A 15844-nucleotide genomic window follows, 5' to 3' on the forward strand; every position below is an offset into this window, starting at 1 on the left:
TAAATCTCTGAATACAGGGGGGATGGTAGGGGAGGATGATAGGGAGAAGGGAACTGGGATTGTCATGTAAAACAATCCTGTTTCTAATTCAAATAAAAAAAATCTGAAAAAAAGTAAAATCTGGAAGAATGTATAGAATACTATCTTTTGAGCATGGTATGGCAATTGTACTCATGAACCCATAGCAGATATGATTATTTATACAAGATTTGCACAAGATTGGCCTCATAACATGCTGACACAGGGTGGGAGTGAAAGACTCCTAAAGTCCTATAGTTCTCTGAAGATCTATGGGCAGTTAATGGTTGCTGGAGAGGAAGAATCATTTTCTTTAGGGGCATAGCCACTTATAGTTGCTCATACTCCTGTAAATAACCCCTCATCCATGTTCTTGTAAAACAGCCTAATTAAATTCAATGCCTACTCTGCTCCTACAAAAGACATAGAAGGATGATTAGTTGGAAGAGGAAGAGGATCAGTAGGAGTGTGAGGGGCAAGAAAGGGTGAGGGGGTGTATGTGATTAAATTATATATACATATGAAGATATTATATGAAAGATAACATATGCTAATAAGAATTCAGACAGAAAACACCATGAACACCATGATTTCATATATACAAAATATTCAGAAATAGAGATTGAAATTCCTAGAGATTTAAAGCATATAGTGGCTTCTGGGGACTGATGATAGGGAGAACAGCAAAGAGAAACTGCTTAAAGAATATTAGGTATCCTTTTGGGGTGATAAAAACATTCTTTAGTGTAGAAAACAATGATTGTTGAGAAACGCTGTAAGTTTAAAAAAATTGCTCATTTATTTAATGGAGATAATTTTATATTATGTGAATTTTATATTAAAAGTAAAAGATAAATTTTTACTTTTTTAGAGCCAGCTTTTACTGATCATGGTGTGATAGTACATACCTGTAATCCCAGCAATTGGAAGGCTGAGGCACAAGGAGCACAGGTTCCAGGCAGGCCTGGATTACTTTGTGAGGTCTTGTCTCAAATGAAAAGGGGAACAAAACAATGATCAAAGGAAATGACATGGTTTTCTGGTTGTGTGTGAACTTGGGGAGCCAAAAGAGGTTCATTTGAATCATTACTTAAAGATTTCATTCTTGGGATAGGATGTGGTAGTTGATGCCAAAGGAATTTAGATGGGGGATGGAGAGAGAGAGAGAGAGAGAGAGAGAGAGAGAGAGAGAGAGAGAGAGAGAGAGAGAGAGAGAGAGAGATAAATTGCCTTTTAATTTCAGACTTGGATTGACAATTGCTTATCCTCGTTGAGTTGGTTTGGTTTTTGTTACTTGTAAGCCTTAATTATCTCATGGATACTCATGATGAGTGACACTTAAAGACAGTACCAAAATAAAGTAAAACACAAACAAACCCAAACCAAACCTACAAACCTTCCCCAAATCCACATAAACAAAACTAAAATAAGCCAATCTTAAATACACTGTCTTTATTCTTGGAGATTCCTATATGATCTTCCAGAGTTAGTACCAGCTCTTTGCTCAATCTGACTTCTGCTCAGGTTTTTAAATTTGCTTACATGAAAATCTCATTCTATAGAGCAGAATGGAATAAATAATTAAAAAGAAAGAAAGGAAGGTAGGAAGGAAGAAAGAAAGTCTACTCCTGTAGGAACAATATTTGCCTTGTTATGTCTACAGTTCCTAAGCCATGATATCATAATTTCAAGTATTTCTCAAGCTTGGCTCTGGAAACCAAGATTTTTCAGGCAGGTTTCATCATTGACTGATTTTCTCTGAATAAACCTTGCCCTAAATTATTCTTCAATCTACAAGCTCCCTCCCCCTTCTGAGACAGGATCTTGTAACAGTCTAGGATGGTCTCAAACAAGATCCTCCTGTTTTGGCCTCTTGAAAGCTGATATTACAGACAGATGGCATCATGTACCACTTTTATTTCTTGTTCTTATTTTGTGTGGTTATTAAAAGACTGGCAACATGAGAGTTCTTTAAATCTTTTCACACTAAAGGACTGTAATTTGATGGCCCAGCCAATTAGATTGACTGATAAGTTATATACATAAGAAACATTTAGATCAGCTATTTCTGGGAATATCGTTGGGAAGATAAGACTACTTTTTTTTCTCCTCTTTTTTTTTAAATTTAAATTAGAAAAAAGCTTGTTTTACATGTCAATCCCAGTTTACTCTCCTTCCCCTCCTCCCCTGCCCCCCACCAACCTCCCTATCCCATCTCTTTTCTGTTCCCCAGGGAGGGTGAAACCTTCCATGGAGGATCTTCAAAGTCTGTTACATCATTTGGAGCAGGGCCTAGGCCCTCCCCCGTGGAGACTCCTATTTCTTAAAAATACATATGCTTAACTGAAATCTGTGGATCCTTGAAATTAAATTGCAAAATTTTACCAAGAATAACTGAGAATTACAATGGCCACATATGAAACATTTTGATACAAACAAATATACTTGAGAGACACCTTAGAGCAAAAAGGAAACAAATTCCAAAATATAATGTGCTGGAAGTTTTCTTTTTAATTGCTCTGAAGAAATATCTTAAATAAATTTGTATTACTGGGTGCTATGCTCCATATGTTTACTGCAATACTCTTCTACTCCTTAACAGCCTTCAGTCAGGATCCAAAGGCTTCTATGCTTCCCTGTGATTCTACTCTAGTATTATGGATAATTTGTTGTGGGTTAAAGATGGGATAACTCTTAGATTGAGTCCATATATTTATTGTTTCCCCTTTTTTTTATTTTAGTGTTTGTATGATGTGTGTACGGTATATACACATGGGTGTTCAGTGGTGTGAGTCCATTTACACACATGTGATGCCATAAGAGAACTTTAGGTAACTTTCTCTCTATTGTTACTTGTATCATTTCTTAAAGACAGGGACTATTCACTGGACTAGAAGCTTCCTGTTTTGTCCAGGCTAGCTAGCCAGCCAACCATGGATCTGCCCCCCCCCCCAAATTGAGGGCCATGGCCAGCTTTTTTTTTTTTCTTTAAGGTGGGTGCTGAGTACTTAGACTTAGGTCCTCATGCATGCACAGCAAGTACTCCAATCCACTCATCCACTGTCTCAAAACTCTCCACTGCACTAATACAGTATAAAGTTTTGGTATCACGGTTATAAAATATATAACAAAAGCAACTTGAAGGGAGAAAGATTTATGCTGGCTCCTGGTTTAAGAAGCTATAGTCTATCTTGATAGAGAAGGGACTGTGGCTGGGGAGCCATCCATGGCAATGGGAACTTGCAGCATAGTTTGTTATATCATGGTGTATCAAGAAACAGAGAAAGCTAGGGCTAGAAGCAGTCTTAGCTATAGCCTTTTTAGCTCTTCCCACATCTAGGCCCCACTTCTTAAATGCTTCACAAACAGTGGAATCAAAATACCAGCTGATATATATTCAGATATATCAGCCCACAGGGACATTTCAGACTCAAACAGTTTCCAAAGAGAAGTTATGATTTTGTCTTAAGTAAAATTTATTACCTTATCAAGATTCATTTCAGGGAAGGAAATCTCCCATTACCAATAGACTTTTAAAAAGTTTTAAATCTTTTTCCTGGTAGTAACTGAGAGATAATTAACACAATTCCTGGTTTTAGTAGCTATTGCAGGAAGTAGGGTCACAGATTTGTGAAATTGCCGTTGTCCCACATGACTTAGACAGTTCGTGTGTGACAGGGCAAGACAGTGCAAAGGTTCCTTCATCTTGTTTTCTTGCTGAGGCCATTTTACATTTAACTAGAATTTGATTTCCTTGATGGAGACTACCATGAAAAATCACCCAACTCTATTCTAGGAACCAAAGGTCAAGTTGTCATAGCTAACTTACCTTAGCTTCTGTCAAATTGCCTATTTATATAGAACCTTTCCAGTTAATTGCTCATTTTAGCTTCTGTTAAAACTGCTTAGTTCTGTGAATTTTCCCCCACCCCCTGCAGCCTACCCAGTTGCCTGGATATAATCTGTACTGTTGGCTATTTAATAGCACTAAACTTTTGTTGCAAAACTTTTACAAGAATTATTCATTGCCATTGCTTTGATTGAATGTGTGTCTCTTCTATAATCCACATTAAAATTTAATTACCAAAATAGCAGTATTAACAAGATGGGGGGTATTTTTGGAGGTAAATAAGCAATGAGGTGTTCACTCTCTGGAAACCTAGGATTAGTGCTATGCATATGAGTTGAGCTTTGCCAAGTAAGGTCACAGTGCAAGCAGGTTCACAACAGTTCTGTTGGAAGTAGAGACCAGGCACTCACTAGACACCAAATTTGCCTATAACTTGACCTTGGATTTTCACATTTCCCAAAATGTAACAAATAAATCTTTCCTTTTTGTAAATTATCCATTTATGGTTGTTGGACTTTTAGGGAAGCAGATGAGAGGAGGTTAGGTCTGAGAGAAGCTGAGATAAATTTTCGTTCAGGTGAGAATTTTTACCAGGAAGTCATAACACCTGAGCACACAGTCAGGCGGGGCTTCTCAAGTAAGAGAGGTTTCAGTTTTGTCAGACAGGTTGAAATGTATTAACAGTTTCTGAGGGAGAGGGGGAGATCCCAAGATAGCAGGCTTAATCAGTAGTCTATTTTATGTGCTTCTACTTAGGTTTTATGTGAGTGGGGTAGAGGGTGACCAGGGAAGGGGGAGGATTTAGCCCTTTGTGACTCTGTCACACCGAAGGTAGATTGTTAGCGACGTTAGGAATATGTCAAAGGGAGATTGAGGCTTCAGAGTGTGTATTTGTGGCCTGTCATCTAATAGGTATTTTATTATAGCAGAACAAATGTATTAGGAAATCTGCTGTTTTAATTTTTTTTTTAAGCTTGACCCTTCTGGGAAGAAGGAACTTCAACTAGAAAACGCCATCAGATTGGGCACTGGAAAGTCTACAGCACATGTTCTTTACTAATGGTTGATTAGGGGTACACAAGAAGGATTAGTCACCCAACTAAGGGAAACTCAGATGTGTCACAGAAGAATCCCAGCAAATGGTAGATGGCTTATGCCACATGGTAGGTTGTTTATGCATGGAGGAAGATGTAAACAGAGGCAGTATTTAGTATCGGAGAATGAGTAACCATTAATAGCTTCTATATAATTGCAATATGGTACTACGAGGTAAATAAGAAGATTAGGGAGATAAAAAATAGTCTAAATAAGGAATGGGGATATTGTACTTAAGTTCAGAGAAACAGGCCATCACGATGGCTCAATGGGTAAAGGTGCTTGCTGTCAAGATGGCTGACCTGAGTTTGATCCTTGGGATTGACAAGATGGAACAAGGGAACTGACTCCTGAGAGTTGTTTTCTGACCTCCATACCTGTGCCATGGCATTTATGTTCACACACAGACATGGACAGACATGGACACACACACCCCTTATAATGAAAAATTGAGTCTAGAGGAGGAAGAACAGTACTGAACTTTGGGTCAGGCAATAGGTATGAACATGAGTTATTAGCATGGTATTAAGATGAAATGACATAAACTAACAGAAATCACAAAACTATGAAGTTATAATGTTGCTTGAGCTCCATATAGATCTTAAGAGCCACAAGGCCCATCTATATAACTATTTTATGCAAAGGAAGCTATAAAGAATACTTGGACTACTATGGTGTCTATCTAAACCAATAAGAAGCCACTAATACAGTAAGATAGATAGTAAGTAACTGAAATGTAACACTAATGTCTGTGGTATATAGTAAACAAAGTTCAAGGGCATTTGTCTTCAAAAAGTAACTTTTTTTTTTGTTTCTAATCACCATAATTACTCCCAGTGGTCTATAATTTCAGGACTAGAAATTGGTGGAAATGATGCACTATAGATCATAAAATACAATTTTAAAGTTCATTTGTCTATTTTGTCTTATTTTAGTGAACATTCAACTATTATGTCTCATGCATGGGTTTCTAAAACTTAGATCTTAGTGTTTATAAGATTTTATATCTAATTACTTAAAAAGCTCTCGATGTCACATATTATGGAAAGTTGTGAAGGTATGAAATCTACACATGTCTGTTTAAATTTATTTTTATTTAAAATGTTTTTGACTTTTCTTTTTAAAATTGTTATTTTCATCTTATGCGTACATTATCTATGTGAGGGTGCCAGATTTCCTGCAATGGAGTTAAAAACAGTTGTGAGCTGCTATGTGGGTGCTGGGAATTGAGCCTGGGTACACTGGAAGAGCAGCCAGTGCTCTTAACTGCTGAGCCATCTCTCTAGTTCCCTGTTTAAATGCATTAACTAATTTATTTTGCAGTGCTGGAGACTGAACCTGGGCCTTATGAACACTAGAGAAGCATTCTATCACTGAGCTACAATCTAGCCCTGCATTAAATTTTCATAGTATTGTCTAAAGATCTCTATCAAAACAATACTCAAGGGGTTTGAGTAAAGTTAACAAATTCATAATGTAGACACACACATATTAACTATTTGAAGTTCTTAAATATGCCCTACCCCCCTTTTCAGATTCTACACCCTAGGTTGATTTCTAATTCTCAATTCTTCTGCCTCAGTTTCCCTAGTGCTAGCCTTAATGTTGAACAACTATGGCTTTGTGTATGTGGTGGAGTATATATGTGTGTGTAGCGGTGTGTTCATCCATGTGTGCGCAGAGGTCATTGGTAGACAGTGGGTGTCTTGCTTTAACACTCTCTCTACCTTATTCCCTTGAAACAGGTTCTTTCGTTGAACCTGGTGCTTGCCTTCCTCCCACCTTTTGGCTAGTCTGGGTAGGCACTTGAGCAAGCTCCAGCAATCCTCTAGTCTCCATTCCCCAAATGCTGGGTATAGCTGTGCACATGGCTATGACTCACCCCCCCCCAACCCTGCCTCCCCACTGGGCTGTCTCTCTAGGCCCCCAAGTAGCTTTGATTGTTAAATAACACCGACAGTCTACTAGAGTGTAAACTATCTCATTTACTAAAACTCCCATTATTGTGAGTGTCTAGTCAACCTACTTTATTCTGGTCAACCTGTACATTTATTGAAAACCATTAGGGAGAAGACTGGGTGATGGCATTCAATTATTAAGAGACAGAAAAATAATGTAACAATTGGCCTAAATGGGAAAACTTCCAATAGGATTTCACTTTCATGACACACACACACACACACACACACACACACACACACACACACACACACACACACTAAACCTATTCACAGTTTCATTTTTATAAAATAAGAAAATGAAGTTCATGACTTTCAAGTTAATATTGTAGTGCTCAAACCAAAGGAGAGCATTAAGGATTTTCCATTCTTGGGACCAGAGAACAATGTTCTATAACATTTTGCCTGACAAGGCAAAAAATCTTTTGGAATTTGTATTTACAAAATTATCGTTTATTACCTACCCACCCAACTTCTTTTTGAGACATGGTCTCATGATGTAGCACAGACCGGCAGAAAATTTAAGCTCTTCCTGCTTCATCCTTAAGTGGTGGGACTGCAATCATGCATTACAGATTGCTTGTCTCTCCCTCTCCACCTCCTGCTTTCATGGATTTATATTAGAATTATTTTCATGTAGTCTGTCATTAGATCACTTTTGGCAATGAGACTATTAATGGGGCAGACTCCTCACCTTAAGGTCATAGAGGAGCTCACTTATACCCTAAGTTGAATGCATCAAATTCCACTCAGCTTGTAAAAATAATTAGATTCAGGGAAACATTTATCTGTATTGATAAGAAAATTTTCAAATGGTGGGTTATATAAAATTCATATTCTTGATGTAAACTCATCATTGCTCATCTTCACTCTTTTCATCACATTGCCGTTCTTTAGCTCTCTACTCTGTTGAGCCACAATGGCTATAGTCTGGAAGCCTACCTGAAATGGTGACTACTTACTGGCTCTGAGAATGTTCTCCTTGCTGCTGCACCTGGACTGGACCTGCAGAAAGAGCACAAACTCAGTAATTTAGGGCTTATAACATGGACTGCCAGGTAAGTATGTTTAATGGGCAAGCTCCTGAGGGTTAGGAGAAAAGGTTTTATTTATCTTGGCTATCACAACATGTTAGTTAGTAAAAGTCTATTACATTTCCAGATATATTTAATTCATTTTACTCAAAAAAGAGTGAGTTCCAGAAAAATATTTCAGGTACAATATTATAAATTGGACAAAGATAATACCCAAAGCAATTTATGTGTATTTGAGATCAGTCCAGGTAGCCCTCCATGTCTGTGGGTCTCATATCTGCAGATTCAACACACTGTGGATCAGAAAAGAGGAGGAAAAGAAAAAAAGGAGGAGAAAACCAGCAACACAAAACACCAGCACTAACACCTGTATCTGTACTGCACATGTGATCTTTATTTCCTTGTCATTATCCCTTATGGAATACAATACAGCAATTATTTGCATAGCATTCACATTGCATTAGGTTATACAATAGAGATGAGGGTTGTAAATATAGCTCAATGGTAGAGCACTTGTCTATTAAGCTAGATACAACATAAAGTAAAGTATATGGTTGGATGTATTTAGGCTGCATGTAAGTAGCATATACTATTGTATAATATGAGACTTGAATTTCTTTGGATTTTGTTATCTATGGTGGCTTTGGAATGAACTTGTTACAGATAATGAAGGATGATTATGCATGGAAAAATTCAATACTGTACATTCACTTAGATCCTTAATCTAAAGGTATTTTGTATATGTCTTGACTAGAATAAAAAACAAGTAAAATTAAAATAGAATATTCTATTGTGGTTATTTTTATCATATATATGTTAACAAGGAGAAAAAAAATTTATCTGTAGCATTTACCTTTGATGGTAGTAGCTTTTGTAATTCTGACTGTAATAATTTCTTACAGTACTGGCTATGAAAGATGTTTCTATTGGAAATGAGCTAAATATAACTCCTTTATTAACCAGTTTTAGGTATGGGTATAATTTGTCAATTATGGACTCTTTACGTTCTGATTGAAAAATTTAGGGTAAAGTGGCATATTTCTTTTGAATTTTGCCAAATGGTTATATTCAATAGTCATGCTGAATGGTACTGTTATTAATTTCAGATATAACTTAAAGGTCCACACCTCTTCCTCCCACTCCACAGCAGCTTGCCCCAAATGGATATATACACAACAAAGAACTTTCTGCAGCTTAACACAGTCTAATAATATATGAAACAATTTATGAAAGAAATGTTTTAACTTAGGGTAGGTTATGGCTGTCCTTCCCTGAAAAAAACAAACAAACTGTTAATGTTTAAAGAAATAATAATAAAAATGCCATGAGCAGACAAGGGCAAACAAACAGCAAAACCCAAAGCAAATAAATTGAAAGATGTGCACTCACAGACACATACACACAATACACACAACACACACAACACACACACAACACACACACACACACACACACACACACACACACACACACACACACACACAGAAAAACAAACAAACAATTACAAATGTTAGTTATTCTCTTTTGGCCCAGTTTGCTTAATTAGTTTTAGGTATAATACAATGACACTAATCCATAATAAAAAATTCTTATTTTATTTACAAGTCTTATTGAAGAACAATTCTGGACCAAATGAGAAAGAAATTAGTAACTTAAATAAAATAAGACAAAGAAGAAAGCATGATATCAAAGAAAAGAAAAAGCAAGGAGAGAGAGAGAGAGAGAGAGAGAGAGAGAGAGAAAGAGAGAAAGAGAGAGAGAGAGCAAGAGAGAGACACTGAGGAATTACATCTGGTGGATAAAAAAAGAAAGCATGGGCTTACAGAAGGGGGCAGTGTAAAAATGGAGAATGTCCTATTTCTTATTGAAAATTCATACTCAAGAAGGTAAGTGTAACTAATGAACTTTCTGTAAAATAAGTAATCAATTTGCATACCATGAAATGAAAACAAGTGTAACTCTACCACTACAGTCTTAGCAGAGAAAAGAAACACACACCAACAGAAAAATTAATAGACAAGCTTAATAAAGAGAGAAACAACATCTGAAAAAGTGACTCAAAGAACACATGTGAACACTAAAAGCATGAGAAGAAAATCTGGGAGAAAGAAGGAAAAGAAAGAAAATGTTGAAAGACAAAACAGCTCAAAGAAGTCAAATGGAAGTCAAGAAAGTCTTCAACAAGATGTGAAACAAGATGTGAAGGAGCCAAACCCATCGCGCAAAGCAATGTTTGCGAGTGGAAAGTAGCTCCTTTGGTCAGTAATAGTTACTCTTAAGTCGTAGCCTCTATTCCTCCAGAGTTCATCTTTAAGCCCTTCCAATCTAGAGTGGAGCTAGTGTATGGATAGAAACAAGAAATTTACAATGAACAGTGCAGTTCAGATGAGTAGTTCAAATCGTCTCATAATGTTCCAACAAATTTACACAATGTCTATTATATACATTTGATAATGTATATAATGGGAATGGTAGTAAAGAACTCCCTGGTATTTTCTAACCAAACAAAAGCAAACAAAAACATCCTGCTTTTCTAAATGGCTTAAAAATTAACAAAATCCCCACAATTGTTTATAATACAGATTAAAGAAACCCACATTGCTTTTTTATACCTCAGTATGGAGCCACATATTTCAAACAGCTCCAGAGGAGACATTTGGAGAATGAAAACAATTCTCTGAAATAGGACCATTGCCAAAAGTGGTGTAATTAATGTTTCCCATTTATGTTACATTGGCTGTTGAACCAGATTTGAGAGAAATTATTTTTTGAACCAGTGATTATAAGACTTTATTTAGTGTGTGTATAACTAACAAAAAAAAAAAAAACCCAAGGAAGACAATTTTTAAAACTTTACCGTTAATGTATGTATGGAATGACTCCATTCCATATTTATAGAATTTATTTACTTTCATAAAAATCTTAACATAGAGGCTTTTGCATAACATAACGGAATTTGATTTTAAAGGGTAAGTTAAGAGTATCAAGTTTTATTTCATTTTTTATTTTGTTATTTGTTTAAATGGTGGGGAAAAAGGAACATGTGAAAAACTAAGTAATCTAAGATTATGAGATTACATTAAATTTCTAAGGGAAGAAAATGAATGGTTAAATGAAAGGTATATTAATTAGAATCCCTATTAATTTATTCTGTTGTACCATGTGATTTTATTGCAGTTAACAGCTGACTAATTTTATAGCATAAATGATTCTTCCTTCCACAGGGATCAAAACTAAACCTAAACCAATGCAAGAACAGTGTACTTTATTAAAGTAAGTGGAGGAAATGAAAAAAAAAAAGGACTTGCTGAAAACACAGGTATTCATTTATTAATCAAGATACGAGACTTCAGATAATTTATTTAGACATGTGTTTACATGTGAAATAGAATTTTTGCTTAAGATCACATTGCTAATTAATAAATCTTAAGATATGAAACAGAAACAAAAGGACAACACATAATAAATGGCAAGGAGCAAAAGTAAAAATGTCTTTTAAAAAAGCTGAGATATTTTAAGAAGCAGCCATGATCTTTAGAGACAGATAAATTACTTACCTTATGCTTAGGTCATAACAAGAATAGCACAGTGTTTAAAGTCAGCTCTTCATTATAGGAGGGACAATTGAAAGCCATAGGTTATAATAACATGAAATGCTACATAGAAATGAAGACTCTTCCAGCCCAACATGAAAAGCTAACTCTTTTGGGAGAAAAATTTAACTTGCATTTAATGAAACATGAACAACTGAACATGTAAATGTCAAAACATATCAATAACATACAAAACTCACACCAAAAAGGAAGAAACAGAAACAGGTCAATCACCCAGGACACAGAAGTTAAATATGATTATAATTTGTGATACATAAGGGAAGGCACATCACTCTAACGATGAAAGATGCATGCATAATATATAACCATTCATTTATGTCCCCAGGCCCAAGCCCACTCATCCAGACAAAAAAAGGTCCACTAACAACACGAGGAAAGAATGTAGTGCCAAGCTGTTATGAAGAAAGCAGGACACACGGAAGCACAGCAGTGGTCATGTGATTTGAGAGGTGTTCTTCCCTTAAACCATCCCATCACCATGCTCATTTTAAAGAAGCCAGGAAAAGATTCCCTTTCAATGCTGCAGTAGCTACGAGCCCCCAGCTTGAAGCTAGAGTGTGGAATTTTGATCACCGTTCCCTGCGATGTCAGGGGCTCTCCCATGGAAGCCAGATGTGTACAGCTAATAGTTAGAGGGAGTATAAGTAAACACAAACAACAAACATATCTTTCCTTCTGCATTTCACAGAAGGGAGGACTGAAACAAATCAAACCAAGCCCATGCTAAGGATAGGTTTGTAACAATATTAGGATGCAAAATATTAAAATAGGGATCATATTTGATTGTAGGTGTACACTAATTCAATTTCAAAAAACTACTTCTGTTTTGCTGCTCACTAGGCTCATTCATGCTCTTTCTCTTAGAAATGCTACAAAATATTGTTCACGTGGAAAAAGTCTGAGCAGCTGGTCAGATGGAGTAAAAATCAAGAAGAAACTAAGTCATTTTTCTCTGATGTACATCAAGAAAATTATTTAAAATTTTAGCATGACCAATAACTGGACAGTAAACACACTTTACTGTGTTTTTTTGTTTAAACACAATTAAAATTGTGCATATTTGCTTAGTTATATAATCTGAGAAATTGTCTGGTTTGGAAAGACACAATTTAATTTTTATATTGTTTAAATGCAAAGTTTATTCATTTAAAAATTAAATTTCCTATGGACTTTGCTCTCAATAAATATTACTTAAAATACAAGCTATTCTTGTCAGTAGTAGGGTCACATCAACTCATCAGAAAAAAACCCAAATCCCCCTGTTTTTCTATTATTAATGACATTATTTAACTTCATCTGGTTTGTTCTTTTGGTGTGACGTGAATTTTTAAATCATGGATGACATCCCAACTTAGTCAGCAGAGCTATGACTTCTGAAAGATCATGTACCATACTTTTTCATTTTATTAACAGGCCAGAATAGCTTGACTTTTCCTGCAGCATAGCTATAGCATTTTACGTGGTGGGTTCTCCCACATTCTTAGTTCTCTTTTGGGAAATATAAAGATTTTTGGGGGGCGCAAAGGAAATAAAGAATGTATCGCTAATTTGAAGCTGTAAGAGGGGAATGACTATCAATAGTTGTTATGGTAGTGGATTCACGGACAATTGTAACATGTTCTATGACTATATACCCTTTTTAATTACACTTTCCTCACTAGCTCAGAATGGAAGCAAGTTGTTACTTTTGATCCCTAAAAGTAGGAGGTGGGGGAGAACCAAACAAATAAACCTCTAACAAACATGTACTGTTTTAAGATTTTCAGTAGGGAAGGGCCAGAACTTTCCCCAAGTGTCATAGCCATATGGCCACATGTAAAAATGAGGCCAGATAATCAGGCCTAGGATACTTTGTACATAGTTCTGGGAAACGCTTTGCACTTTTGTCTTTTCAACATGAGACGTGCTTATGATCTAAACTCTCTTCATCCTCTAAACTCTATTCAGTTTAGATTACATCAGCTGTGAAAATATTTCCCAAGTAAGTTCTTTAATTACAAATAATATTTTCTTCCTTTAAATTCCTAACAAAGCTGAGATATAATTTACCTAATAGCAATTACCAAATTCAGCTATATAAAATATATAGCTTGATGATTTTTAATAAATTTATATGATTGTACTGTTATTACCATAATCTAGACTTAGGCTTTCCTAAACTGAAATATCTCCTGATTCTTTATCATAGGATTTAACATAGTTCTTCCTATTGAAAGGAATCCACAAATAAACTATATTGTTGGAGGAACAGGATCATGACTACTTTTTAAATATTTTCCATAATGTCAAATACAGTGTTTTGTACAAAGTCAAAACTTGCAAAATCTGAATGTTTAGTTTGTGGCAATTATTGTTCTTTTCAAACTCAGCAGACAAGGTTTTTTTTTTTTTTTTCCTAGCTTAAGTACAATCACAGTCATATCTGTAGGAGGTAAAACTATTTTATCAGCTTATAAGGCACTTTCACTCTTTTGGTCAGATAGAATTAATAGCAATGATATGAAAATAAGTAGATTCTGGGTTCCCCATGGCATGGTCTCAATAATTTAAAAACTCATTACTATTGAGGTTAATCAAATAATGACATGTATGCACAGTGCAATAAAAGTTCTCTATACTGGGGTGTCAGTCAGATTATGTAGATTTCTTATTTTCTAAGAGAGGAGGATATTCTATTATATCAAGCGGTCTAGTAACTAGAAGAGCAAAAATGGTATTTCTGACATGCTACAGACCTTTTAAACCCTAATTATTAAACTTCCTTAAGAGTAATGTCTCTCTGGAAGTATTGACTTCTTTGAAGACCATTTACTCATAAGAATAACCTTTAAGAGAAAGAGGACATGGCCTATTTGTAGTGACTCAGACTGTGTACTTCTTTAGCTTACCCAGAAACAAAAAGAAAGTTTTGGTTTACATAGCATTAATTTGACAACTTTACATCATTAGAGTCCTAAGTCCTGTTGTCTTCTTAGTTCTTACATAAACATGGAATATTGATCAAAAATGTGGTTTTTCTTCCAAGGTGGCATTCTATTTATTACTTTATTGGAATAAATGAGAACATAAGAATCTTGCTTAACTGAGACTAGTGATTACTTATGTTTAATTAGATTTGTGGAACTATAATACATATAGTTAACTGAAGAACACAAAGTCTTTTTGGTTTGCTTAGGACACTGGAGGCAGCAAAATAAAGAGAAACATTATTGAAATTTAGAGGTTCCTTTCTCAGCTCTTTGACATTGGACATGACATTTATCATTTAGAGCTTTTAACTTCCTAACACGCAAAATGAAAAAAACTAATTAGAATAATGTGTGTAAACATGAAAAGAGAAGCACAAATCAGGTACTGTTCTTATCCATATTTTCAGTTTATAGCTTATATGTAGGCAGAATCTAAGACACATGAGAATTAAAAATTTCCAACAGTTCATGCCATTATCCAAGTGACAAGAGATTGTAAGTTTTTTTTTTAAATTAAAACTTTATAAAAGGTTGAATGAAAGTCTGAGATTAGTTGTGCAAGAATTAATCTAGTTCTCTGTTGGATGTCTTTAGTCAATATCTCCTCTCTATAGGTCTTGATTTCTTTATCTATAAAATTAATATGATTCCAGAGGTTTTAAGTGAAAGCAATGCGATTTTTAAAGAACTCTAAAACATCTTAAAAAGCTAGGGGGTCCACTCCCTGGGATAAAGAAATTATAAATCTTTCTGTTTAGTAACCTCTATCTACTGTTTCCCTTCATTATGAACTCAGGCAACAACCACAAAACATTAAAATAAACTCTTACTTCCTCATAGTGTGGCATCTTAAAATACCATCAATGTTCAAAATAATTTCAAATTATGGCAGTTACTAATTCAACGAACTTAAAGAGGCATTATTATATAACACTTGTTTTAAGAAATATTTTAAGATTTCCATTTATTTGGTCTTCTTTACTATTCTAAATACATTTTTTTTTTTTGCAATGAAATCTGTATGCTTTAACAAGGGAGATGATGACAGAAGCAGGGCAAAACACTAGTGTAGGTAATTTTAAAGCCTTCTTTTATCGGTAAGAGTTTTTGGCTCTAAGAAAATTTCCCACTGTCATTATGTTTAAAGATTTAAAAAACTTATTTATGTGTATATGTGTGTTTGTGGTGTGTATAGTCAATGTGTGCTGTGCCCACAAAAGCCTGGGGAGGCATTGGATGCCCTATAGTGGAGTTACAGTTGGTTGTGAGCCACTGGATGAAGGTGCTGCAAACCAAATTCAGGTCC

General features: G+C 35.3%; 1 protein-coding gene across 6 annotated transcripts in view; it reads right to left on the reverse strand.

Annotated features, from left to right (window-relative positions):
• The window catches only part of LOC100762786 (gephyrin), a 375076-nt gene that overhangs the window by 113600 nt on the left and 245632 nt on the right, over positions 1-15844 (reverse strand). For all 6 annotated transcript variants that reach the window (XM_035444849.1, XM_027418340.2, XM_027418336.2 and 3 more), the window contains one exon: positions 7884-7926. In XM_035444849.1, coding sequence (XP_035300740.1) covers positions 7884-7926 — 43 coding nt within the window. The remainder of the gene's footprint in view (positions 1-7883; positions 7927-15844) is intronic.

Source organism: Cricetulus griseus, chromosome 5, assembly GCF_003668045.3.
Source record: "Cricetulus griseus strain 17A/GY chromosome 5, alternate assembly CriGri-PICRH-1.0, whole genome shotgun sequence".
Classification (NCBI taxonomy): Eukaryota; Metazoa; Chordata; class Mammalia; order Rodentia; family Cricetidae; genus Cricetulus; species Cricetulus griseus.